This window comes from Nansenia antarctica (genome assembly GCF_963989245.1).
Source record: "Nansenia antarctica genome assembly, chromosome: 5".
Taxonomy (NCBI): Eukaryota; Metazoa; Chordata; class Actinopteri; order Argentiniformes; family Microstomatidae; genus Nansenia; species Nansenia antarctica.
Genome location: NC_137690.1, coordinates 5,923,102 through 5,951,062, shown reverse-complemented (window position 1 = coordinate 5,951,062; position 27,961 = coordinate 5,923,102). Strand labels below are relative to the sequence as shown.

The following is a 27,961-nucleotide window of genomic DNA, read 5'->3' as shown; positions in this document are numbered from 1 at the left end:
CTAGTTCATTTTAGTCTAGGACTAGTCTTAATCTGTGTCTAGGTCTTAATCTGTACTGAGGGATTGTTCTTCCCCTTCTTACTGGTACCAGCGTCATGTCCAGGGGGGGTACTTGTACATCAAGCCGCCTCACGCTATGGAAACAGGAGATAGGCTCCTGCCGCCTAAGGGCCATTGAGTTTGAGAACCATCGGTTCTCACGGCAAGGCTACGGGTCTTAAATCTGTGTCTGGGTCTTAATCTGTACTGAGGGATTGTTGTTCCCCTCCCTCCTGGCTCGTCCCTGGGGCAGATCCTGGACTGGATCGACGGGAAGGAGAGGAACATCCGGGCGCTGCTGTCCACGCTGCACACGGTCCTGTGGGAGGGGGAGACGCGCTGGCGGCCTGTGGGCATGGCCGACCTCGTCACTCCGGACCAGGTCAAGAAGTTCTACAGGAAGGCTGTCCTGGTGGTGCATCCTGACAAGGTACACAGGGTCAAGGGTCACGTTCACGCTCAAAAGCTTTATTGTGAATGTTTACGGTCAGAGTTGCAATGTGTGTTTGGTCACGATGGCTTACACCAGACACGACGTCACAACCGACGATGTCATCACTATGGAAACATTATCAGCATCATCGTTTGTCACCATAAATCTTATCTGTAGGTTCAAAGCACTTTGAATTGCCCCTGTTGTATGAAACGTGCTATACAAATAAACTTGCCTTGTTTTGACTAGGTTTAAAATTGAGTCACAAACAACTGTTGTTTAAATACTGTGGATGTTGACTGAGTAGTGCAGAAAGTATCTTAAGGACTACTTTGCCTGAAAATACTTGCGCTAGAAGTGCAAGCGCTAACTCATTTGTCAAGTTTGAATAGTTTTTTTAATAATAATAATACGTTTATTTTGGATAGCGCTTCTCTCAGTACTCAGATACTTTGCATTCATGGAGAAAAACAACCAAATGGTTTGATGTGTGAACCTTAACAGCAGCGTAACCTCTGTCCTGACAGGCCACAGGGAAGCCCTATGAAGACTACGCTAAGATGATCTTCATGGAGCTCAACGACGCCTGGTCAGAGTTTGAGAACCAAGGTTCTAAAGCCCTGTTCTAGAACTCTGTGACTCGTCTTGAGAGGACTGAGCCCACATTGGGCTTCTGGGCTGGAGGGCTCCTCGCCTCTGAGAGGTCTGCTGCCCCCTTCTGGTGAGAGAGAGAGAGAGAGAGAGAGAGAGAGAGAGAGAGAGAGAGAGAGAGAGAGAGAGAGAGAGAGAGAGAGAGAGAGGCGTCTCCCCTTCAGTTCTCATCTGCACTTGTTCAACATTATCAGCCCTTAACGAGGGGACACTGCCACCATGACAGGGGAACAGGGTGGTGGAGGGGGGGGGGGGGGGCGGGGGTTGGGGGGGGTAGGGGTTAGAAACAAAAAAAAAGAGAGGGAAAAAAAATAACAACAGAGACAATCACAGAGAAGACAAGATGGCCGCTCTCCCTCCATTCTGAAAACGTTTGGGACTGTACTGTCGCCTCCACTCCTACAGACTTGCCGTGTGGACCTGGTCCAGGTCTGGTTGATGCATACTTACTGCTATACTACTACTTTACACTCCAACCTGTACTGGGACTTAAAGATATGTGAAAACCTGCTGTGTTCTCCATCCATCCATCCATCCATCCTCGCCTTCCTAGAGAGACGAAGGGGTTGTTTCATCCCGTTGCTTGACTGACCTACGTCACAGATCCATCATCCGCTCACTAACAAGCCCCGCCCCTTGCTGTAAACAAGCCCCGCCTCTCCCCGTAACAACCCCCCCCCCCGCGCTGTTCGTCCTCCTCCACCAATGGCGCCTTGCTGTGCGGACGGCTCGTTCAGAACTGCACCCCCCTCGTCAACCCAGAGGAGGAGAGGAAAAGTGAAGAAAAAATTGTATGTGGGGGGGAGGGGGGGGGTTCATCTGGTTGCTTTTTGCCATGTGGAATTGTTGAAGTTGTTTGTCTATTTTGGGGTTTTTTGTTGTGTTAATGATGTCATCACACATATCATCACTGAGGAGGTTCATTAGGATGAAGGTGGATGCTGAGCCACTGATTGAACACAGTTCAATGTTCATGTGTGTGCGTGTGTGCGCGTGCGTGTTTGCTCGCACCTGCGCTTGCGTGTGTGAGAGTGAGTGTGTGTGTGTGTGTGTGTGTGTGTGTGTGTGTGTGCTTGTGTGTGGACCGATGAATCGCCACCTCTCACTCTGTACTGGTATAACATCATGCCTTTCTTTTTCCAATCATAAGCCCTTGTTTTTATAATTCCATGTATCACACATGATATTACAGAGAGCTCTGTAAACCCTCCATTTTGTGCAGCGCAGCTGTCGTTTCTCTCTGAAGCATGGCCTCATGGTTCTTCCAGCTTTGTGTGTTTGTTTTGTTGTTGTTGTTGTTGTTTTTTTCTAATTTTACATTTTACCTCATGGACCAATCATAAACACCTATTTTCTTATTTATTATTTTTGGGGTATCCACACATATCCACGACATTTAATTGCAAAAACTTAATAAACTAAAAAATAATATATGAATTGAATGTCTTGAAATGCAATGGAGGGGTGAGGGGGAGGGGGAGGGAAGGGGTTGTGGATCTCATGAGCCAGTTGTTTTGCCGAGCTGAAGTCATTCCAAAGCATATATTAATATGAATGTGCTTTTTATATGGTCTGTGTTGGTTATTGGGTATATGTTTTTCGTCTTGCTTACGTCTTTCCCCTTTACTTTTCCTCCGAATATTTTGTGGGGAAAAAAAGAAGGAAGAGTTGCTTGTTTTTCTAAGTTGACAGTGATTACTTTTGCTTTCGTTCATTTCCCACTATTCTAAATCCTTCCTTGTGATTCCGGTAACCGTAGGAGGGGCCATGTGTTAAGGCTGTTGTTTTGAACGGACCTCACTTCAATAGTATCATGTTAGCATGGGGGAGAAACAAGAAACAACTCACACACACACAAAAAGCTCACTGAACCAAATTCAACTACAGTACACTAATATGAATGTAGATTTCAGTACAAAAAACAAAAAAACTATGTTCGTTTGATCCGAGGCAAGTGGATGGCATTGATACTTGTATCTCAACGCGTCCTGAAATATGAAGTTATTGAAACGGTAGACAGGTTATTGTACATGATGATCATTGTTGACTCAAACTGTGAGATGCAGATATCTGACAGCCTGTCAATAGTGTCATGGTGTCTATGATGCGTTAGAGACGTTGACAGAGATTACCATATGGTGTTGTACAGCTAAGTTCTAACAGTAGCCGAAGCTAAAGCAATTTTTACTAAACCAACACCCGTCAACCAATGATATTAAAGCCTTAAGTGGTCATTTTCATAATTATGTTTATCCTTGCGTTCAGATTAAGAAGGCCATTGCTCCGTTGCTGCATCATTCAGCAGCATCATCATCACACACTACGATAAAGGCTTAAGCAAAGAGAACAATAAATAATACAAATGTTAGCTCTTCATTGCAAGTTGTGGCAACCATTTGAGGTTTAGGCTACTCATAGTTATGATTGTAGTGACATTGTAGTGAAATACGGTATTACAGAATGAGAGGAGAATATGATGACATTGTGTTTTGACATTGTGTTTTGAAAATAGCCTATTTTTGCAATGACTTAAATACTATTCAACAGACTCCTCACGTTAAAAACGGTGCACCAAAAGAAATGCAATCGATGTTGACTTGGAATGTGTGCTGTGCTTCTACGAGAAGCTTCTGTAGAACTAGTTATCGTTTCATGAGCAAAAACCCCAGCATCAATACCGTTTTTTTCTTCTTTTTTTATATCACAATTCAGTTTTTAAGTGCAACGGGGTTCCAGAGTAAGGTGAAACTTCAACCATGGTGTGATGATGTGTAGCTTGATCTACTGGTATCAACATCCGTCTCAACATCCAACTCCAAATGTTGTACAATTTTAGGGTTGAGTTTTAGAGTTGGATATTGAAATGACTTGAAAACAGATGAGTTAAACAATGAAGAGCGTGGTCTGGTTTACTTATGGTGTAACTGAGATGTTTGCTTAAGGGAATGTTGTTTATGGCACCTGCTGAATTCAACTGTGTGATTTAATCTCCAAATGTTGGTGAAAAAGGACCATGAGACCAGTGGGGCCACACGGTGTTCTAGAATACACAGTGTTCTGTTCTGGAATACACAGTGTTCTGTTCTGAAATACACTGTGTTCTGTTCTGGAATACACTGTGTTCTGTTCTGGAATACACAGTGTTCTGTTCTGGAATACACAGTGTTCTGTTCTGGAATACACTGTGTTCTGTTCTGGAATACACTGTGTTCTGTTCTGGAATACACAGTGTTCTGTTCTAGAATACACTGTGTTCTGTTCTAGAATACACTGTGTTCTGTTCTAGAATACACTGTGTTCTGTTCTAGAATACACTGTGTTCTGTTCTGGAATACACAGTGTTCTGTTCTAGAATACACTGTGTTCTGTTCTAGAATACACTGTGTTCTGTTCTGGAATACACTGTGTTCTGTTCTGGAATACACAGTGTTCTGTTCTAGAATACACAGTGTTCTGTTCTGGAATACACTGTGTTCTGTTCTAGAATACACTGTGTTCTGTTCTGGAATACACTGTGTTCTGTTCTGGAATACACTGTGTTCTGTTCTAGAATACACTGTGTTCTGTTCTGGAATACACTGTGTTCTGTTCTAGAATACACTGTGTTCTGTTCTGGAATACACTGTGTTCTGTTCTGGAATACACATGGAACACTCTGGGGCCACATATTTCCACATTGACCTTGGACCAGCTGCTTGCTTTTTTGTTGCCTTCATTTCCACCTCTGTCTTCTGTTTGGTCTTCAATAAAAGTGTTCGTTTTTTTCTTCAGTTTTTGTACTTTCTTGTATGACATTATGAACATTAAAACACACTCTTGAAAAGAAGGTGCATTTTGTAGGTTTTTTTCCTTCTTCTTGCCTTTGTAAGTAAATTCAGAGATATTTCGTTATTTTTAAGGAGCTCGCTCAGTAGCGTCATAATAATCATAGACATATTTGATCCAAATGAGACAAAATCAACTTTTCTAAGCGCAAATTCAGGGTATTTTTTTTATTTTTATAATAATAATAATATGCGGAACCTATCCGTTACCGGGTATGTTTCAACGGGGAGCCATTCGGGGAGCTTGAACACTTCCTGTCTTGCTGCTGTGTGCGTCCCATTGATATGCTTCCCCGCTGCTGCTGGAGGTTGAGGAGGCAGCGAGAGAAGAGGGCAGCCAGAGGAATGGGGTTGGATTAAAAACACCAAAGTCGCCAAAAAAGGAAGATATCTCCCACCATCCGCTCACAATATCCGAGGTCGAGATGAAGCTGCTGAAGCCCAGCTGGGTCAGTCACAACGGTGAGCTGGGTTCTGAATCGCGGGGTTGTGCAGGAATCTATGGGCGGTGGGTGCGTTCGTAAACACGTTCTTGAAATCTGACCGGCACTCGCGGAACGGCTCTTGTCCAATCAAATGACTTGGTCCCTTTATGACGTCGGAGCCAGTGTGCTCTCCGGCGCTCTCAGAGCGACTTTACGAACGCAGCCCTGCTATACTAGCCAAGTTGGGAGGCTTTTGTTGTTATTGGAGGGGGGGCGAGATTGATCTGGGGGGGCTACTTGTTTGGGTGGTTGGCTTAGCTAGCTTCTCCGTAAGCAAGCCAACTAACTAACTAACTCACTAAAACGCCTGGAACATTGTAAATGACAGGAGGATGATCACGATGGCACTTCTCTTGGGTTGTTTTCTCATTATGTTTTAGCCTGGCTAACCTAACCTAACGCTAAGCTCGTAGCTAACAAGTTGTTGTTGTTGTTGTTGGCTAGCTAGCTACGGTAGTTTGAGAGAATCTACCCTGATCAAGTGACTAAATGTTGAAGTTGCAGATTGCACACTCACTGCTGTCGATTGTCACATCACCCCTGAAGCTATAAAGCTAGATACTGGCATGCATACAAACTGGCTGCATCTGTCATTGTCACTGAGAGAGAGAAACAGAGAGAGAGAGAGAGAGAGAGAGAGAGAGAGAGAGAGAGAGACAGAGAGAGAGAGAGAGAGACAGAGAGAGAGACAGAGAGAGAGACATAGAGACATAGAGAGAGACAGAGAGAGAGAGAGAGAGAGAGACATAGAGAGAGAGAGACAGAGAGAGAGAGAGAGACATAGAGAGACAGAGAGAGGAGAGAGAGAGACATAGAGAGACAGAGAGAGAGAGAGAGAGAGTGCAGCAACACCGACGTTAGGCCGGCTAGCTCACCTAACCAAAGCGTTTGGGAGGTGTGTTTCTACCCTAGCTACTTGCCAAACAGTGTATAAAGGCTGTCTCTCTCTCGGTGTACATCTTCTTTGCTTTACCTATGGAGTCCAATCACCTGATGTCGTATAGCTTACACGTGTGTATACAGTCACGCCTGGAGTCTTACTGGCTTTGCCCATCTCTTACATATACATATACATTGACATGTTCATGCATCTTTCCTGATTTGCATTTTGAGATCATGTCACTTGATTTTCGCCCTCTTTCTTAGGAAAGCCAATATTTTCCGTTGATATCCATCCTGATGGAACAAAGTTTGCCACGGGTGGCCAAGGTAAGTTTCTGCATCTCTGTGACTCACTCACTCACTCCAATGTCACTATTAGTGGTCCATCTGTGGCTCAGTTGGTAGACGTGTGCGGCGCTACCTACGCTTAGGTTGTGGGTTCGATACCCGCTGATGCTGAGGCCGTATATACTGCAAAATGTAGGCCTATGCATTCGCAGCAATGTAAGCCGCTTTGGATAAAAGACTCAGCTAAACTGGATTGTAGGCTTTCAAGCCATGCATCCCACTTGAACCTGATGCTGTGTCACACACAATGGAGAAAGACAGACAGACAACTAATACATTTCAGTTTATTTAAAATCAGTACACACACAATTGCTTGTGCAATGCACTACCTCTGGGCAGCTACCACCCTAATAAACATGCTATTAGGTAGGCTACTGTCTGCATCCTAGACCACCTATGCACGTGTGAAACGGAGCCAGTTCAATGGAGCTGAACGATGCTTTGTGTTGTTGACGGCGCTGTGACGTTGTTGCAGGGGAGGACTCTGGGAAGGTGGTCATCTGGAACATGGCCCCCGTGCTCAGGGAGGAGGACGAGAAGAACGAGAGCATCCCCAAGATGCTCTGTCAGATGGACAATCACTTAGGTGCCTGTCTATACTATCTACACACACACACACACCCTCCCACCCTCACCACTGCTTTCTGGTTATTGGCAATACTCTCTCATAACCTCTCACTTTTTTATAGACAATCACTTTGGTGTCTGTCTATACTCTCAAATAGATCTCTGGTTATAGACTGCTCTGTGGTTATAGGCAATTACTGAGTCTCACAAATGCGTGGTGTTTATGGCCAGTCACTAGCTGTAGGTGTTGATGATATATACTCTTCTTAACCACTGCTCTGTGGTTATAGACTATTACTTAGGTGTGTGTGTGTGTGTGTATACATGTACACCCCCTCACCTCCGCTTTTCCAGTTATATGTATATAGATTATCTCTCACTTGTGCTCTGTGGTTCTATATGATCACGTTTGCTTCCATTCTAACTGCTACTCAGGCTGACAGCCTGCCTGGTGAGAACAGTGTTCTGATGAGGAGTGTTGTTGTTGTTGTTGTGGTGTTCTAGCCTGTGTGAACTGTGTTCGCTGGTCAAACAACGGCCTTTACCTGGCGTCTGGAGGAGATGACAAACTGGTCATGGTGTGGAAGAGAGCTGCGTACGTACTACACACACACACACACACACACACACACACCATCACCAACAGAGGGGGTATTCCATCAATGTCACTAAAGGAAAATCCAGGCCTTTTTTTGATACGTCTCGCGAAACGTATACAAATAAGTCTACGGTTTTCCTTACGCAACGTTGATGGAATACCCCCCTGATGTTTCCTTTTTATATTAAGCTGTAACATTGTGCCATTGCACCCTGGACGTAAAACATTTAATTAAAAAAGTAATTCTTCCTTCTTCTAGCATTGTGACTGCCAATGGCCCCTGGTCCTTGCATAGATTAGTTTTCATCTTATGATGACTGATGCATAGATGACTCACATACAAATGTATTTTAAGTCGCTTTGGATGAAGGCGTCTGCTAAATGTCTTAAATGTAAATGAAGTGATGTTTGATTGGATATCCCTTGTCTGGAGCAGCTTCATAGGTCCCAGTGCTGTGTTTGGGTCCAGCAGTAAACTGGCCAACGTGGAACAGTGGAGATGTGTAACTATACTGAGGAACCACACAGGGGGTGAGTCACCTACAGGTTACATACATGTATGCTGATGCTGAATGATCAAGTCACGTGTGTGTGCGTGCGTGCGATACTCTAGGAGTATCTTATGCTAGGAGTATCTTATGCTTCTCACTTTACACTCTGCATTGTTAACAGCTGTGTGTGTGTGTGTGTGTGTGTGTGTGTGTGTGTGTGTGTGTGTGTTTTATGTCCAAGATACGTACCCATATCTTGGACATAAAATTAACATCGCAGGAGAGTGGAAGGAGCAAGTCAATAACATCCTGACTGAGTTCACTTCCAGGCTGGACTTGATAGACAGTTGTCCTCTGCCACTAACTATGAAGTTAGAAGCCATCAGGCAGGTGGCCCTGTCCAAAGTTCAACACCTCTTCTCCAATGTCCACATCCCCCAGAAAGTGCTGTGTGAAATGAACAACAAGACTGTGAGCGTAGTGCGCAGGTGGCTTGGACTCAATTCACACAGCACCCGTGACATCATCTTTCATCCCCAATGGGAGGGAGGGCTAGGGGTCCCCAATGTAGAATGGATCTACACCAGCATGAGAATTTCCCATCTTCTCAGGATGCTTAACAACGACGACAAGGACGTCAGGGAGCTGGCCCGCTCCTCCATGTTCCTGGACCTGAGGAGAAGGAAGGTCCCAGTTACCAGGGGGGCGGAGCCCCACTTCCTTGGGTTCAAGAGGAAACCCAGCGGAAAATTGGACACTCATTCCGCTGGTTTTGGAGTTTGGTCTGATTGGCCAGACCTGAATGACCTCTGTGTCCGAGCCGGGGTGTCCCTGGAGTGGGTGCGGTCTGACTCTGAGACTGTTCGGGTCTCAGAGAACTGTATATCTGACCCTCTCACACAGGTCAGGGCAACAGCCTCCTTTGCTGGACAGAGCCACCAGCTAACATCTAGAGGGGCCAGACGGACTCTCATGGACCTTCATCAACATCAACAACAACAACACTGGACTGGTCTGAAACTCCAGGGAAAACTGGCATGTCTTCCCACAGCTGATCACTCTGTTTCCCATTCTTTTCTAAAAAACACTGCACTCGATGAGGACATTGTCATATTCACAACCAAGGCCAGATTACAAGTCCTTCCTACCAGACTCAACCTCTCTATTTGGTTTCCCTCCACTCAGGTTCCTCATTGCTTGCACCACACCACAGAACAGGTTACAGAAACACTATCACATATCTTGAATGGCTGTTATGTTTACAAAGGAATGTATATAGCACGTCATGACAGAATTGTGAGCCTTATAGTAAAGGACATATCACTCCACTTCCCAGTTACAGTGAAAATGTATACACATGCTTGTGTCAATGCATCCATGTTCAATTTCTGTAATGACCAATGTCACTTTTCACAGTTGTCTGCTAACACACCAGATGTTGTTGTTGTTAATGAAGAGTCCAGAGAGGTGTCTGTATTAGAGGTAGCATGCACCTTTGATATAAGCCTAGAGTAAGCCTTCATGACTAAGGTCATGAAATACCAGCAGCTTGTAGACACCATCTCAGAGCTAGGCTATAGGTGTACGCTAGGGGTGGGCATCGACGATCGATAATTGATCGATAAGGATCTTGGTCGATCACAAAATAAAACATTTGGTCGATCACAAAAAAAATAAAAAAATTTTTTTTTTTTTTTGGGGATCGACCAAATGTTTTATTTTGTGATCGACCAAGATCCTTATCGATCAATTAGCGATCAATTATCGATCGTCGATGCCCACCCCTAGTACGCTATTAGTCTTTATATTTGGCAGTCTTGGACATGTGCACAGATTGGTTGTCAGAGGACTACGTCTACTGGGAATGTCCAAGGGAGAAGCAAAAAGGCTCAGCAAGTATTGCTCTGTCTCTGCGATTATTGGCAGCCGCCATATATGGCGGAGACGGTGTTACTCGTACCCGTGAGTCTTGTCCTGTTGTATGTGAAAGACATTGTCCATGTCTGTTTGTGAATGCATCCCATCTGTGCCTTCAGTATTTGTGTCCCTGTATACTTGTTTCTATGTGGACAGAAATAAATGATTAAAATGTGTGTGTGCGACACAGATGTCATGGATGTAGCGTGGTCCCCTCATGACGTGTGGTTAGCCTCCTGCAGCGTGGACAACACCATCGTCATCTGGAACGCCCGCAAATTCCCAGGTGTGACCCAGTTACTGCTTCTGCTGTTGGCAATATTGAGTTACCTTTTTTTTTGGGGGGGGGGGGGGGGGGGTGCATTTAGCAGACACCTTTATACAAAGCGACTTACAACAAACACATTTGTCTAAGTATGTGAATCATCTATCCACCAGTCATAGCAAGAAAAAGTAATCTATGCTAGGGCCAGGGAGTTATAATGCTAGAAGAAGGAAGAATTAAGATTATTATTATTTTTATTATTTTATTTTATAATTCTATAATTTCTTATTATTTATTTACAGTAGAGAAACTGTACAGGGAGGTTGTGGGGATGAGGAGGTCTTTAGGAGGGACAGTTGAGGTGTAGCCTGAAGAGATGGAGGTCTTCAGTCTATGGTGATGTCTACAGTCTATAGGTCCTGACAGTAGTGGGAAGCTCGTTCCACCAGCGGGGAGTTGATCACTTTATTTCATTCAGCTTTAACCAGGATAGTCAACTTGGTAACGAACAGTCCTTGGGTCCAAAACAATGTATTAAAAAGAGAACATAATCACCTTTACACATGTCTAAAAACACAGCGCCGTAAGAGAGACTGACTAAAGTTGCCTCCCTCCCTCCCTCACCCCTGCAGAGATTGTGATGTGTATGAAGGGCCACACGGGGCTGGTGAAGGGGCTGACGTGGGACCCCGTAGGGAAGTACATTGCCTCGCAGGCCGACGATCACAGCCTGAAGGTTTGGAGGACCATGGACTGGCAGCTGGAGACCAACATCACCAAACCCTTCAACGAGGTGAGCACGGCACGGCACGGCACAGCACAGAACAGCACAGGACAGCACAGAACAGCAGACCAACAGCGGCATGCAGCAGAAGAACACTTCTTTAGATGGGACTTGTAGTTGCAGAGTGTTTTTGCGGTTGCTGTTGTAGTTCTGTCATTATTCCCTGAGTGAATGCTCTGATGGAGACTCATTGATCAGAACAGTGGCAGAATAAGTTCAGTCCTTTGTTGTTGTTGTCGTTGTTGTTGTTGTTGTTGTTGTTGTTGTTTTTAACAAGTGCAGGACTGTTCAGCAGTTGTTCTCTACCCTGAATAGATATAATCTATAGATATAATAGATATCATCTCCAGGGGGGCATCAGCAATTATTATAATAAGCGAGTCAGGATACGGTGTTTCACTTTGTAGTTCTCAGGCGTTTGTAGTTCTATGCTCTAAACACTGAACCACCCACCTCTTCTTCTTCTCTCTGAACCATCCCCCCCTCTTCTTGTTCTCTCCTTCTTATTATTATTATTCCCTCCCCTCCTCCTCCCTCCCCTCCTCCTCTTCCTCCTCCTCCCCTTCTTCCTCCTCATCCTCCTCTTCCTCCTCCTCATCCTCCTCCTTCTCCACCTCTTCTTCCTCCTCTTCCTCCTCCTCCTTCTCCACCTCTTCCTCATCCACCTCCTCCTCTTTCTCCTCCTCCCCCCCCCCTCCTCCTCCTCCTCTCCTGTCCGCAGTGCGGGGGCACCACCCATGTGCTGCGTCTCAGCTGGTCTCCTGACGGTCAGTACCTGGTGTCGGCCCACGCCATGAACAACTCTGGTCCCACGGCCCAGATCATAGAGAGGGACGGCTGGAAGACCAACATGGACTTTGTGGGACACCGCAAGGCCGTCACCGTAGTGGTGAGGGGACGGCGTCAGGCTGATGGATTCTGTCTTTCAGCCAGATAGCGCTGTTTTATTTTGTTATGTTGTGTTGTTGTGTTATTCTATAATTCTCAGGAAATGTAGCGATGTCGAGATCTTTTCTAAAACTATTAGAAAATGGTACCCTGTCTTTTAGCTGAGAATTTGGTGTGGGATTATGGTTAAAATTCTCAGTCGTGTAGGCCTGGTAAATGCTTTGTTGACTCTCCTCTCTCTCCCTCTCTCTCTCTCTCCCTCTCCCTCTCTCTTTCTCTGCTGCAGAAATTCAACCCTAAAATCTTTAAGAAGAAACAGAAGAATGGGAGCTCTCCCAAGCCCAGCTGTCCTTACTGTTGCTGTGCTGTGGGCAGCAAAGACCGCTCACTCTCTGTCTGGGTAAGGCCTGTCTCTCTCTCTCTCTCTCTACCTCCCTCTACCTCGCTCTCTGTCTGGGTAAGGCCTGTCTCTCTCTCTACCTCCCTCTACCTCTCTACCTCCCTCTACCTCTCTCTCTGTCTGGGTAAGGCCTGTCTCTCTCTCTCTCCCTACCTCCCTCTACCTCTCTACCTCCCTCTACCTCTCTCTCTGTCTGGGTAAGGCCTGTCTCTCTCTCTCTACCTCCCTCTACCTCTCTCTACCTCCCTCTACCTCTCTACCTCCCTCTACCTCTCTCTCTGTCTGGGTAAGGCCTGTCTCTCTCTCTACCTCCCTCTACCTCTCTACCTCCCTCTACCTCTCTCTCTGTCTGGGTAAGGCCTGTCTCTCTCTCTACCTCCCTCTACCTCTCTACCTCCCTCTACCTCTCTCTCTGTCTGGGTAAAGCCTGTCTCTCTCTCTACCTCCCTCTACCTCTCTACCTCCCTCTACCTCTCTCTCTGTCTGGGTAAGGCCTGTCTCTCTCTCTCTCCCTACCTCCCTCTACCTCTCTACCTCCCTCTACCTCTCTCTCTGTCTGGGTAAGGCCTGTCTCTCTCTCTCTACCTCCCTCTACCTCTCTCTACCTCCCTCTACCTCTCTACCTCCCTCTACCTCTCTCTCTGTCTGGGTAAGGCCTGTCTCTCTCTCTCTCTCTACCTCCCTCTACCTCGCTCTCTGTCTGGGTAAGGCCTCTCTCTCTACCTCCCTCTACCTCTCTCTACCTCCCTCTACCTCTCTCTCTCTCTCTCTCTGGGTGAGGCCTTCTCCTCTCTCTCTCTCTCTCTCTCTACCTCCCTCTACCTCTCTCTCTGTCTGGGTAATGCCTGCTTCTCTCTCAACCTCCCTCCCTCTGTCTGTCTGTCTGTCTCTGTTTGGCTAAGACATATCTGTCTGTCTATCTGTCTCTGTTTGGGTAAGACATATCTGTCTGTCTGTCTGTCTCTGTTTGGGTAAGACATATCTGTCTGTCTGTCTGTCTCTGTTTGGGTAAGACATATCTGTCTGTCTGTCTCTGTTTGGGTAAGACATGTCTGTCTGTCTGTCTGTCTGTCTGTGTTTGGGTAAGACATGTCTGTCTGTCTGTCTGTGTTTGGGTAAGACATATCTGTCTGTGTTTGAGTAAGACATATCTGTCTGTCTGTCTGTCTGTCTATCTGTCTCTGTTTGGGTAAGACATATATGTCTGTCTCGGGGGTCTATCTGTCTTTTCCGTCTGTATTCCCCCCCCAAAAAAAAATGTCCATGAACTCTTATCATACAGTGCTGGTTTCTAACCCGGTGTGTTTCTGTCCGTCTGCCCCACCTCCCCTCCCTCAGCTGACGTCGCTGAAGCGCCCCCTGGTGGTGATCCACGACCTGTTCGACAAGTCCATCATGGACATCTCATGGTGAGAGCTCTAGAAAATGTCTCTGTGGATACAGCCGGTTTGTCATTGTTGTTCATGTCTATAAAGGCTTGTGGGAGTCTGTAGAGTAGACTGGGGGTATGACATCCATACCAAAACAAGAGAAGGAAGAAAGAGAGAGTTGCTCTGTTCACACAAGTATGATATCATATCCCAGAGTCTACCTTTTAACGTGCATATGGAGACGATTTCATGCTCAGGTGTGTGTGTGTGTGTGTGTCTGTGTCTGTGTGTGTGTGTGTGTTGCTTCCAGGACCCTGAACGGGCTGGGTATCTTGGTGTGTTCCATGGACGGGACGGTGGCATACCTAGACTTCTCCCAGGACGAGCTGGGGGACCCGCTCAACGAGGACGAGAAGGTCAGCCATCTTCTGGACTGTTCCGTTTCCATTTTGACTATTTTAACCATTTAGCAGACAGTTAGAGATTACAGGGACAGTCTCCCTGGAGTAGCTGTGGGCTAAGTGCTTTACTCAAGTGGCTACACTAGTGGTGGTGTTTCCCAGGTGGGATTTGAACTCATGACCTTCAGATCACCAGTCCAGCTCACTATCCGCTAGGCCACCACCACCACCACTAACCCACTGGTTTCCATTGGATTCCATTGTACCAGGCAAACCACATCGAGAGCAGCTCAGGTATATGAAAGTATCTGCATTTATTTGAATTTTGTTTAAATTATACCTTTATTTAACCAGGTGAATACTCATTGAGATTTAAAATCTCTTTTCCAAGAGAGACCTGGCCAAGAGGGCAGCATATAAAGACAGATACATTTAGGTGTCAGACATGCAGTATAAAACAATGAACGTAAGGCAGTATCAGGAATGCATAGGTGGCTGCGTCACCAGACTAGACACTCTCTAGTACTACTACTTTCCCGTTCAAGGTCCTTCAAGATTCCACTAAAGGCATCGTATGAGATCAGTTTTTACAGGTTGAAGTCTTTCTGGAGGGTGTTCCGAGCAGAGGGGGTAGCGTATTTAAAGGCTTTTTTTTCCCAGTTCTCTGCAAACACGATTGACCCAGACATCTGCTGACCAACTCCCCTCCCCCCTACCCTCCTCTCCCCTTCCAGAACTCCATCCACCAGAACATCTATGGTAAGAGCCTGGCCATCACCACGGAGGCCCAGCTCTCCACCACCATCATAGAGAACCCAGAGATGCTGAAGTACCAGCAGGAGAGACAGAACGCCCAGCTGGCCAACTCCGCCCACTGCACCGCCCACGAAGCCCAGGCCACCAAGCTCACCAGCGTGGTCAACGGAGAGTCCCTGGAGGACATCCGCAAGGTAGGGGGGGGCGGGGGGGTGGCGCTGTGGTGGTAGAGTGGCTGAGGAACACTTGGGTCCAAAACCAGGGGGGTTGGGGGAGTTGTGGGGGGGGGGGGCTTGGATCGCTAAAAAGATCTGAAGATAATTGATAGTTTGTTGTGTTGAGGATGAGTTGGATTGAGTTTTGCGAACCCATGCCGACATGGGCTTATGTGTGGCTTGTGGCTCTTATGGACTGTATGGGTCATTCAATCGTGTGATTTTAATGTTTTCCTGCGGTGTTTGTCCCTCCAGAACCTGTTGAAGAAGCAGGTGGAGACAAGGACCCCCGACGGCAGGAGGCGGATCACCCCTCTCTGTATCGCTCAGCTAGACACCGGGTAACTACCGCAGACACACACACATTCAGATTCCAAAAAATGTTTACATATATATTTTTACGTTTTCGTTCTAAATCCGTCAGTTGGTCTGTCTGTGTTTGATATCGTCACCTTCTTCTTAAAAATAATGGCTTACGTCGTTTAAATATTTCCAAAAGTCTTGAAAAAACCCTCCAGAATAAACTGAACCGAATCTAGAATATATGATATTTAGGCAAAAACATAAAATAGTAGGGTCCAAAACCAAAATTCTGTGACCACTCTCTGGCTAACATTTTTTAATGATTTATTTGACTTCTAGGGACCTTTTATGAAAAATGTAGCCTCCACGTCCTGTCAAATATGTCATCAAAACATGTTAGCCAGAGAGTGCTCACAGAATTTTGGTTTTGGACCCTACTATTTTCCTCAAAAGTGACGTACGCCGTTATTTTAAGAAGGTTAAACGATACGTTGTGGTTGTGGCCCTGCAGGGACTTCTCTCCGGCCCTGTTCAACAGCGTCCCCATCCTGCCCGGCTCCTCCGTGTCCACCCAGCTCACCCCCCAGCTGTCCTCCGACTCCAGCACCGCCAACTCCGTGGGCCTGAGGCCCAACCACGACCCCCTCACCTCCCCTCCGCCCGGCAAGGCCTTCGACGACGCCAAGGACGTGTAAGGCCCTACTTCTTTCCCTCTCTACTCAATCACAGGGTTCCCACGGGTCCTTGAAATCCTTGAAAGTTTGTGAACTTGAGGAAAAAGAAATCAAGGTCTTAAAAGTTTTTGAAAATAGACATGGGTCATTGAAAGTGCTTGCTCTCTCTCTATTTTTAATTGTTGTCTGTGAGCGGATAGTTCCTATTATTAAGTTCTCTCATCTCAAACTATGCCGTGTTGGGTCCTTGAATTTGAGGGAATTGAGTCTTGAAAGTCCTTGAAACTCCTTGAAAGGTGCTTGAATTTGATGTTTCAGAAGGTGTGGGAACCCTGCAATCAATGTTGTGTATATATTATTATATATACAATATTAGCGACTCAAAGCTAACCCCCCGCGCCACGCTCTCCCCAAGACAAGGGGCTTTAATCAGCGGCGATTGAAAGGGACGGCTGCGGCGTTCGAGGTTTTTTTTTAAAAATAAAACTTCCAGTCTCGACATTTCTTGCTCTTGTAGACGTATCACTGAGTACGGCCGACCAGTCGCTCTCCAGTAGTAGACGGTCTGGCAGGATGCGTCGAGACAGAGTCGCGCATTGAGCAAAGTGGAACTGTTCTGTTTCTCGAACGCCGTAGCCGCCCCTTCAACCACCGCTGCTTCAAGTCCCTAGTATCAGCATGGGGAGGCAGTCTGGTGGGAAGAAACCTTGAGAGGAACCAGGCTCTGAGGGGGAGCCCGTGCTGTTTTTCATCCTCTTCTTTCTCTCCCCCCCCCCCCCCCCCCCCCCCCCGCTCTCCTTCCCCCCTCCCTCCCTCCCTCCCACAGTGCTCCATCCCTGAACTCGACAGCCTTGAAAAGCAACCTGCTTCTGACAGCCGCCACTAAGATGCAGCCAATGAAAGCCCTGGACTCCAGGTTCACAGAGAGGTCAAAGGCCACGCCTGGGGTCACCATCTCGTCCACTGTGGGGCTCAGTACTCTAGACAGGTAAACACTGGGGCTCAGTACTCTAGACAGGTAACACTGTGGGGCTCACTGCTCTAGACAGGTAACAATGTGGGACTCACTACCCTAGACAGGTAACACTGTGGAGCTCAGTACCCTAGACAGGTAACACTGTGGGACTCACTACCCTAGACAGGTAACACTGTGGGGCTGACTACCCTAGACAGGTAACACTGTGGGACTCACTACCCTAGACAGGTAACACTGTGGGGCTGACTACCCTAGACAGGTAACAGCACCGCAATAGTCAGTGTTTCACCCAAAGTGAAATTAACATTAAAAAAATAAATTTAAAAAAGGTCATTTAAACATGGTGAAGCAAAACAAACAGTAGTACTCTTTGATTGACACATCATGACTCCTGCTCTTGTTGTTGTTGTTGTTGTTGATGTTGTTGTTGTTGATGTTGATGTTGTTGTCTGGCGAAGGGTAAAAGAGGCCAGCAGCGTTCTGAGTGTCAAGCCCAAGGACGACAGCAGCAGCGACAGTGAAGACAAGGTCAAGTCCCTGCCCTTCAACAAGAGGAAGGGAGAGATGGAGGCAGCAGAGGTGGTGGAGAAGAGGAGGAAGGGAAGGCCCAGGAAAGACAAGCTGATGACGCCCGTGTGTCAACCCTTCCCTCAGGTAACAGAGGGAGGGAGAGGGGGAGGGAGGGAGAGGGGGGTGGGGGAGAGGGGTGGGGGAGAGGGTTGGGGGAGAGGGGGGTGGGGGAGGGGGGTGGGGGAGAGAGGGAGAGAAAACTTGAAAATGATTGGACATCATGGTGAAGGAAATATGTTGGGAACTCCCTCAGGCCTGTGTTGACACCAATCCCAATGCCTTTAAATCCATGATCGGTAGTGAATGAGTGCATGAGTGAATGAGTGCACACTTTGACACTTTGTGTCCCATCTCATCATCTACAACTAGGTTGTGCGTTAGATTTATGACCTGATTGATTGATGCATGTTCTAATCTCCCCCCCCCCCCCCCCTACACACACACACACCACCCCCCTGTGCCCCCCAGGCGATGCTCCAGTCAGAGAAGGAGGCCAGCAGAGTATTGGCCCCCGCCGCGGTCCTCAAACTGCCCACCCCCACGCCTCAGAAAGCCTTCACACTACAGGTGAGGCCTAGCACACACACACACACACACACCACACTACAGGTGAGACCTAGCACACACACACACACCACACTACAGGTGAGGCCTAGCACACACACACACACCACACTACAGGTGAGGCCTAGCACACACACACACACCACACTACAGGTGAGGCCTAGCACACACACACACCACACTACAGGTGAGGCCTAGCACACACACACACACACACCACACTACAGGTGAGGCCTAGCACACACACACACCACACTACAGGTGAGGCCTAGCACACACACACACACACCACACTACAGGTGAGGCCTAGCACACACACACACCACACTACAGGTGAGGCCTAGCACACACACACACCACACTACAGGTGAGGCCTAGCACACACACACACCACACTACAGGTGAGGCCTAGCACACACACACACCACACTACAGGTGAGGCCTAGCACACACACACACCACACTACAGGTGAGGCCTAGCACACACACACACACACCACACTACAGGTGAGGCCTAGCACACACACACACACACCACACTACAGGTGAGGCCTAGCACACACACACACACACCACACTACAGGTGAGGCCTAGCACACACACACACACACACCACACTACAGGTGAGGCCTAGCACACACACACACACACCACACTACAGGTGAGGCCTAGCACACACACACACACACACACCACACTACAGGTGAGGCCTAGCCTCTTTACACACCACTCTAACGTGTGTGTGTGTGTGTGTGTGTGTGTGTGTGTGTGTGTGTGTGTGTGTGTGTGTGTGTGTGTGTGTGTGTGTGTGTGTGTGTGTGTGTGTGTGTGTGTGTGTGCGTGTGCGTGTGCGTGTGTGCGTGTGTGTGTAGGTGAGCATGGAGCCCTCAGTGTACCTGGAGGTGGAGAACGACGTGGCGGCGGTGGCGGGGTCCAAGCTGAGCCAGCTGCGCTGCTCCAGGGACGGCCGGGAGTGGGACACGCTGCTCCCCAGCCGGGTCATCACCGCCGCGGGCAGCAGGTCAGTCAGGAGGGCGGGGGGGGGGGGGTCGTCATCACCGCAGCAGGTCAGTCAGGAGGGGGGGGGGGCTCGGTGTGTGTGTGTTGGGGGGTGCGCACGTGTGTTGTGTGCAGGCGTGTTTGTCTGTCTGCCTGTCTGTCTCTCTGTCTGCCTGTCTGCCTGTCTGTCTGTCTCTGTCTGCCTGCCTGTCTGTCTCTCTGTCTGTCTGCCAGTCTGTCTGCCTGTCTGTCTCTTTGTCTGTCTGCCTGTCTGTCTCTCTACCTGTCTGCCTGCCTGTCTGTCTGTCTGTCTGTCTGGTTTTCCAAGGAAGATAATGTTCACGTTTGCATAGTCTCATGTCTGTGGTTTTATAATGAGTTGACATTCTTGGCACAGTCGGTTAAAATCTCCTCCCTCTCCCCCTTCCTCCCCCCCCCCCCCTTCCCCCTCCATCAGTGACGTGGTGGCGGTGGCGTGTGAGGACAGGATGTTGTCGGTGTTCTCTGCGTGCGGCCGGCGCCTGCTGCCCTCCATCCTGCTGCCGGCGCCCATGTCAGCGCTGCACTGCTCAGGCTGCTACGTCATGGCCCTGACGGCCTGCGCCACGCTCTCCGTCTGGTGAGGACACGCCTCCTCCTCCTCGTCTTCCCCATCCTCATCATCCTCCTCCTCATCTCCATCATTATTATCATCGTCATCATCATCAGCATCACTATCATCATCATCATTATTATCATTATCATCATCATTATCTCAAGGCTCATGTTTGACACTGTTGGCCAAACCCCCCCCCCAACCTCAATGGTGGACATTTTGTTTCTTGGAACGTTCAACGCTGATCGAAAGATCGTAGTGGGTAGGTCATGAGTTCAAATCCCACCTGGGAACACCACCACTAGGTGTGCCCTTGAGTAAGACCTGGGAACACCACCACTAGGTGTGCCCTTGAGTAAGGCACTTAGCCCTCAGTTACTCCAGGGAGACTGTCCCCTGTCAGTCGCTTTGGATAAAGATGCTTAAAAATGTCAAATGTGTTTAATGTCATGTGATGTCCCCGTCTGTCCCCCCACAGGGACGTCCAGAAGCAGACGGCCCTGGTGAAGAATGAGTCACTACAGACCCTCCTCTCAGGTAAGAGCGTTTCCACGAGAGAGAGAGACATCTCACTGTTCTAACCATGGGGGGAGGCTGGCGTAGGTAGAAATCGGAGGACGGGCCTCATTGTAATGCATGGAACTGGAATAAGGAATGGTATCAAGTGTTCTCGTGTTTGATTGCCCCGTCCTCCGATTTCTTTCCCTGGTTTTAGATCTCTCTCTCCCACCGCCATCTTTTGATATCTGTCGTAATCTTGTCCTCTCTCTCCCTTCCTCTCCTCCCCTCTCCTCCCCCTCTCCTCCCCCTCTCCTCCCTCTCTCCTCCCTCTCTCCTCCCTCTCTCCTCCCCCTCTCCTCCCTCTCTCCTCCCTCTCTCCTCCCCCTCTCCTCCCTCTCTCCTCCCCCTCTCCTCCCCTCTCCTCCCCCTCTCCTCCCCTCTCCTCCCCCTCTCCTCCCCCTCTCCTCCCCCTCTCCTCCCCCTCTCCTCCCCTCTCCTCCCCCTCTCCTCCCCCTCCCCTCCCCCTCTCCTCCCTCTCTCCTCCCCTCTCCTCCCCCTCTCCTCCCCCTCTCCTCCCCCTCTCCTCCCTCTCTCCTCCCCTCTCCTCCCCTCTCCTCCCTCTCTCCTCCCTCTCTCCTCCCTCTCTCCTCCCTCTCTCCTCCCTCTCTCCTCCCTCTCTCCTCCCTCTCCTCCCCCTCTCCTCCCCTCTCCTCCCCCTCTCCTCCCCCTCTCCTCCCTCTCTCCTCCCCTCTCCTCCCTCTCCTCCCCCTCTCCTCCCCCTCTCCTCCCCCTCTCCTCCCCCTCTCCTCCCCCTCTCCTCCCCCTCTCCTCCCCCTCTCCTCCCTCTCTCCTCCCCTCTCCTCCCTCTCTCCTCCCCCTCTCCTCCCCCTCTCCTCCCCCTCTCCTCCCCCTCTCCTCCCCCTCTCCTCCCCCTCTCCTCCCCCTCTCCCAGGGTCAGACACCACGGTGTCCCAGTCCTTGTTAACCCAACAGGGTGTCCCTGTCATCAGCCTGTCCAATGGGAAGTCCTACTGCTTCAGCTCCTCCCTCGAGACGTGGTGAGACTGGCCGGGTAGCAGCGAGCATGTCCTAGCATTAGCATGCCTTAGCATTAGCTTGTCTTAGCATTAGCATGTCTTAGCATTAGCATGTCCTAGCATTAGCATGTCTTAGCAATAGCATGTCCTAGCATTAGCACGTCTTAGAATTAGCATGTCTTAGCATTAGCATGTTCTACCATTAGCACATCCTGGCATGCACATTCATTTATCAATGATGTCTGTATTAGACGTGCATACATACTATCTACTATCAAGGATAAACAACCAAGACTTAACATGGTCTAGACATCTTTGTGTAGGTATGAATCTCTAGATACCCCCTCATGCCTCCCTCCCTCCCTCCCTCTCTCTCTCTCTCTCTCTCTCTCTCTCTCTCTCTCTCTCTCTCTCTCTCTCTCTCTCTCAGGAACCTGATAGCAGACAAGCAGGACTCTCTGGTGCAGTGTGCAGACTTTAGAAACTGCCTCCCCTCAGATAACATGGTGTCTACAGGCCCCCTGGCTGTCATGCAGGGACGCAACCTCAAGTAAGACACACACACACACACACACGTACAGTGAGACACACACACACACACAGATGTGTACACACGCACACACACATACAGATGTGTACGCACACACATACATGAGGGTTGATTGATGTCATATCACATGATCTCTATGTTAATAGTGTGCGTGTGTCTGTGTCTGTGTCTGTATGCTTGTGTGTCTCTCTGTCTCTGTGTGTCTGTGTGTGTGTGTGTGTGTGTGTGTGTGTTGTGTGTGTGTCTCTCTGTGTGTGTGTGTGTGTGTGTGTGTCTGTGTGTATGTGTGTCTGTGTGCGTGTGCGTGTGTCTGTGTGTGTCTCCCCCCCCTCGTCCTCCCCCAGTGCGGGTCGTCTGGCGTCGCGCCTGTCCAGCACGCCCCACCACCTCCAGCAGGGCATGACCCTGGCCTTCCTGGAGAACCAGCTGGCCTCCGCCCTCACCCTGCTGTCCAGCTCCGAGTACCGCTACTGGCTGCTCATCTACGCACGCTACCTGGTCAACGAAGGTACGGTGATAACACCCTTTTAACCCCTTAACTATGGCTGTGGGATCAAATGAAATGTTAATTAATCTCTTTGTTATATACTCATTTATTCGTATCCGTCCAAACTTTCGATCGAGGCGGGAAAATGTACTTGAGGTTTACCGTTTTTATTTCCGGACTGTTCCGAAGCTGTGGTGCTGCTCGTCTCCCTCGTCTGAGCCTGTAGGCGTTTGACCTTTGACCTTTAACCTTGATGTGCCGCAGGCTCGGAGTACCGTCTACGGGAGCTGTGTAAGGACCTTCTGGGACCGGTCCACAAGTCAACCGGCTCCGCCTGGGAGCCCACAACACTGGTGGGTTCTGATGTAGACCAGACCGGACCAGACCGGGTCAGACCGGGTGGTTCTGTACCGGACAAAAAATTTTTTTTTTTTTTTTTGTGATCGACCAAATGTTTTATTTTGTGATCGACCAAGATCCTTATCGATCAATTATCGATCGTCGATGCCCACCCCTACCGGACACACAGCTGCTTCAGTGCTAACCGCTGTTTACGGCCCATGTTTCTCCCACAAAATCCAGTATCCTTATATTGGCGTTCTGAGGTGGACAGGGTTCCCGCGCTGGTCTTAAAAAGCCTTTAAGTAAAAAAAATCCAACAAACCAAAATCCAAGGCCAAAAAAGAAAAAAAAAGGCAAGGAAATCAGTCTAAAGATCTAAGGTCTAAAATGATATTCAAGAGGTGGAAAAAAACGTGTAGGAACCCTGGGTGGACGACCCACGTGAAAGACCTGATGTGGTTGGATCTTCCTCGAAACATTGAGGGACAAATTGTATCAAGCCTGAGAAAGCTCCTCCCCTCACCCTGGCTGTTTTTATCTTTATCGTCCTGTAGTTGTTTACGCACGATAGCAATGGAGATGTGTAAAAAAACTAAACAATGATAATAATAATCATTTGAATACATTGACAAGTCGCTTTGGATAAAGATGTCTGCTAAATGCCGAACATGTAAATGGAGATGTCCAACAGTCTTAAAAAATTAAAAATTAAAATAAAATAAAGCTTGTTTGAAAGTTTTACATAAAAAAATAAAAGTGGTTCCTGGCGACATCTGATTGGCTGTGTCAGTTTGGAGCTGCCTGTTGATTGGTCGGGAGCGTGACAAGCGTGTTTACAGGTCTTCTGCCTTTTGAATATGTGCTACAATTAGCCTAGCACCTCCTAATGTGATTATTAATTATTAATTAATTATTATTAATGTGATTATTAACATGTGATTATGAATGCCCAGTTTGTGATGTATGAATCTGACCAGAGACCATGTCCCCCCCCCCCAGGGTCTGAGGAAGAGGGACCTGCTGAGGGAGGTGCTGCCTGTGATTGGTCAGAACCTGCGCTTCCAGAGGCTCTTCACAGAGTACCAGGACCAGCTGGAGCTGCTCCGCAACACATAGACCTGGACAACAACGCCACCCTGCCCCCTAACCCCCCCCTCACCCCCTACACACACACACACACACACACACACAACAACAACACCACCCTGCCCCCTAACCCCCCCTCACCCCCTACACACACACACACACACACACACAACAACAACGCCACCCTGCCCCCTAACCCCGCCTCACCCCCTACACACACATACACACACACACACACACACACAACAACGCCACCCTGCCCCCTAACCCCCCTACACACACACACACACACATACACACACACACACACAACAACGCCACCCTGCCCCCTAACCCCCCCTCACCCCCTACACACACATACACACACACACACAACAACGCCACCCTGCCCCCTAACCCCCCTACACACACACACGCACACACATACACACACACACACACACACAACAACGCCACCCTGCCCCCTAACCCCCCCTCACCCCCTACACACACACACACACGCACACACACACAACAACAACACCACCCTGCCTCCTAACCCCCCCCCCCACCCCCTACACACACACACACGCACACACACACACACACACACACACACACACACACACACACACACACAACAACACCATCCTGCCCCCTAACCCCCCCCCACCCCCTACACACACACACACACACACACACACACAACAACACCACCCTGCCCCCTAACCCCGCCTCACCCCCTACACACACATACACACACACACACACACCAGGGTTTCCGTTAGAAAAATTTGCCGTCGGACATCGTGTCCGGGAAGAATTCGATTTACCGGACAAACGTGATATATTCCGGTCATCATAATAAAAATAAAAAAAATTCAAAATCATATTTTTTTCCCCTCCAAATCTAATATAGTTGTTTGTCGCGGTGATTACTGTTGTGTAGCGGCCTATATATGCCATTTAATGTCTATTTCTCATCCGATACGATTAGATGCGAGCTATATAATATATAATAATATAACATGATTTGACGCATGCGCACTATGCCATGCGTCAAATCCAGCGCTGAACGGGTCCAGCGCTGAATGGGCGCCTCACTGGGAACTGAACAGACAGCATCGATCAATGAACGGACTCCACATTACGTTAACTGAAGTTTGTTAAATTGTTTGGGATTAATGTGAGTTTTCTATTTTCTCTTTCCAGTTTTACCCTTTTTTTAAAATCAATAAAACAACGTCATTTCTATAAGTCTCGCTGGTTGGGAAGGCATTTCGTTTAGCTCGGGAGTATGACAATGGGAAGAACATAACTGTTTATTGAGAAACAATTGATAGGCAGTCTGGGATACGTATATAAAGAAATACCACAATGTCTAGATGTATAACATTTTATTGAACAGTAACAGTGCAAGCATGTAGGCTTCTGGCGTGACACGGCTAGCCTAATTTCCGTTCATATGCCTTTTATCAGATAAAATAAAATAGAATAAAACTCTTTGAAAATAAATAGGCTTTAAATTAACTTGCAATGCGTATGTATAGGCTAATTTCCGTTCGATGTTACAGCCTAGGCCTATCGCCTATGCCTTTTCTCAGATAGATAGGGGATAGCCTTAAATAAAATAGCCTAGAGTAAAGTTTAATAGTACAATTGTCGTGTCAGTTTTGTAGTGCTGAATGTTTGGCTGTGGAAAACTAGACTCCAACATCGAGCAGATCAGATGCGTGGGCGGGTCTATTTGGGTTCTGACAGGTTGGACTCGTTCACCGTTTATATGACATTATAAGTCATAACGTTCATACGAAACTCACAGTGTTTAAGCGTCAATAGCTGAATAAGCAGACATTGTCGTACCTTAACAACATGCAGTTGATAATGAGAGCTGTGCATTTCATTTCACTCAGGGCTTTTCATCAATTTGATCGTGATTACAATGATTTAACTGGTATTTGTTTGATTTAAAAGCTGAGATGAAGCATATTAGGCTTACATTTTTCCGGCTTCCTCATCTAAACGCAGCCAGGGGAAAGTTGTTTTCCATTCAACTCTGAATCCACGAGACTTCTTGGCTGGAGGAGCCACGACGGCGTCAGCCGCTGCGGCCTCCATCTCTTCAGAGTCAGACTTCTCCTCAGGCTCAGACTCATTGTTGCTTGGCTTCATGAAATAATTGCTAAGCTTACTTTGTTTTGCCATCTTTCCATTAATTTAATCGCTCGCTATGGTGCACTTTGAGCTGCAACGTTTGCGTATTACTATGGTGGACGGGTTGGCAGGGTTGCCAGATAGGCATTGGTTACCGCCGAATGGGCTACTGTGTTTAAGCGGTAATAGACTGGTTAAGCTGTAATCCCATCTGGCATCAATCCCATGTGGCACCTGTGCGCTGTTTCGCATAGGCCGGCCTACACATGAGGAGTCATCATCATGCCGGTGTCAAATCATATCATAATAAAAGAAATACATAGCCTATACATTCGTCTTTTTTAAAAATAGAAGGAATCAGAATGTGAACTTTAGCGAATTGTATTCAAAGGGAATTATTTTCACCGGACAATATGTCCGACGACTTTTCAATTTGTCGGACTTCAACAACTTTTACCGGACAAAGACCGGTAATTGCCGGTTAACGGAAACCCAGACACACACACAACAACGCCACCCTGCCCCCTAACCCCCCCTCACCCCCTACACACACATACACACACACACACACACAACAACGCCACCCTGCCCCCTAACCCCCCCTCACCCCCTACACACACATACACACACAACAACACCACCCTGCCCCCTAACCCCCCCCCACCCCCTACACACACACGCACACACACACACACAACAACACCATCCTGCCCCCTAACCCCCCCTCACCCCCTACACACACATACACACACACACACACACACACACACAACAACGCCACCCTGCCCCCTAACCCCCCCCCACCCCCTACACACACACACACACACACACACACAACAACACCACCCTGCCCCCTAACCCCCCCTCACCCCCTACACACACACACACACACAGTATATACACACCGTCAGACACCTCACCCCCTACACACACACACACACACACACAGTATATACACACCCTAACACTCAGACACCTCCCCCCTCACCCCCTACACACACACACACACACACAGTATATAGACACCCCCCCCCCCCTCCCATGGCTCCATCCAGCCCTCCACCTCATCCCAGAGTCTGCATCACCCTACACCTAACAGAAGGAAGGACTCTCTCTCTCTCTCTCTCTCTCTGCTCACTGATCATGGATGCTCGAGTGTGATGAACGTTAACACTGACGCCAGCTGATGCTCTGTCAGTAGTCAAGTAGCCATTGATGAGGAAACTATGGATGAATTATGTTCACGACGTTGATGATGATGATTATGACCTTTGATGGCGATCGAGAGAGGCCAGGGGGACGATGCTATTGGTCAGGGGGAAGAGGCCAGAGAGGATCCCATTGGAGGATCCCACGGAAGGGTTAAAGACGATGAGTTGTGAGAAGCACAACCTCCCCTCCCCTCCCTAGCCCTCCCCTGCCCTCCCTAGCCCTCCCCTCCCCTGGCCTCCCTAGCCCTCCCTAGCCCTCCCCTGCCCTCCCTAGCCCTCCCCTCCCCTGGCCTCCCTAGCCCTCCCTGCCCCGCCACGGTGCAGCTATCAGGCCACTTGAAGCTGAAGGCTAAAATGCTATCTGTCAACTAAGGAAAGACAGCACGATGATAGGGCGTCTCTGTTCCGCTGTAAATATCTCTAGGCTTGAACCATGCCCCTCCCTCCCTCCCTCCCTCGTCCTGCTCTTTACTGAATTGTACAGCCTTTTTCTGTTAGTCATTTTTAAATGTTTGTACAAGGCAACTTCTTTTCCATTTTCTACTGTATAAAGATTAAACACGAAAGAATATCCGAACGGGCAAAACCTCTGTTTGTAAAATCAAATAAACAATCAATT

The 27,961-nt window shown here is 48.3% G+C and overlaps 2 protein-coding genes across 2 annotated transcripts in view; both read left to right on the top strand.

Annotated features, from left to right (window-relative positions):
• gak (cyclin G associated kinase) overlaps positions 1-1,196 on the top strand; it is a gene marked incomplete at its 5' end in the record, with an annotated part of 45,889 nt that extends 44,693 nt beyond the window's left edge. Inside the window, 2 exons of the mRNA XM_080532243.1 lie at positions 293-469; positions 1,000-1,196. Of these exons, the coding sequence (XP_080388369.1) occupies positions 293-469; positions 1,000-1,101 (279 nt within the window). The 3' untranslated portion in view covers positions 1,102-1,196. The remainder of the gene's footprint in view (positions 1-292; positions 470-999) is intronic.
• A 4,114-nt stretch (positions 1,197-5,310) lies between these two features.
• hira (histone cell cycle regulator a) lies at positions 5,311-24,028 on the top strand (the record flags this gene model as incomplete). Its single annotated transcript, XM_080532971.1, has 25 exons — positions 5,311-5,409; positions 6,579-6,641; positions 7,138-7,248; positions 7,734-7,824; positions 8,264-8,358; positions 10,426-10,521; positions 11,133-11,293; positions 12,006-12,173; positions 12,459-12,572; positions 13,911-13,981; positions 14,253-14,358; positions 15,078-15,293; positions 15,570-15,655; positions 16,129-16,308; positions 17,118-17,279; positions 17,726-17,921; positions 18,306-18,404; positions 19,274-19,422; positions 19,858-20,019; positions 20,474-20,532; positions 21,449-21,554; positions 21,964-22,083; positions 22,428-22,591; positions 22,835-22,923; positions 23,912-24,028. Exons 1-25 carry the CDS (start codon positions 5,373-5,375, stop codon positions 24,026-24,028), a joined length of 3,018 nt encoding a protein of 1,005 aa, XP_080389097.1. The 5' UTR covers positions 5,311-5,372.
• Positions 24,029-27,961: the final 3,933 nt, after the last annotated feature.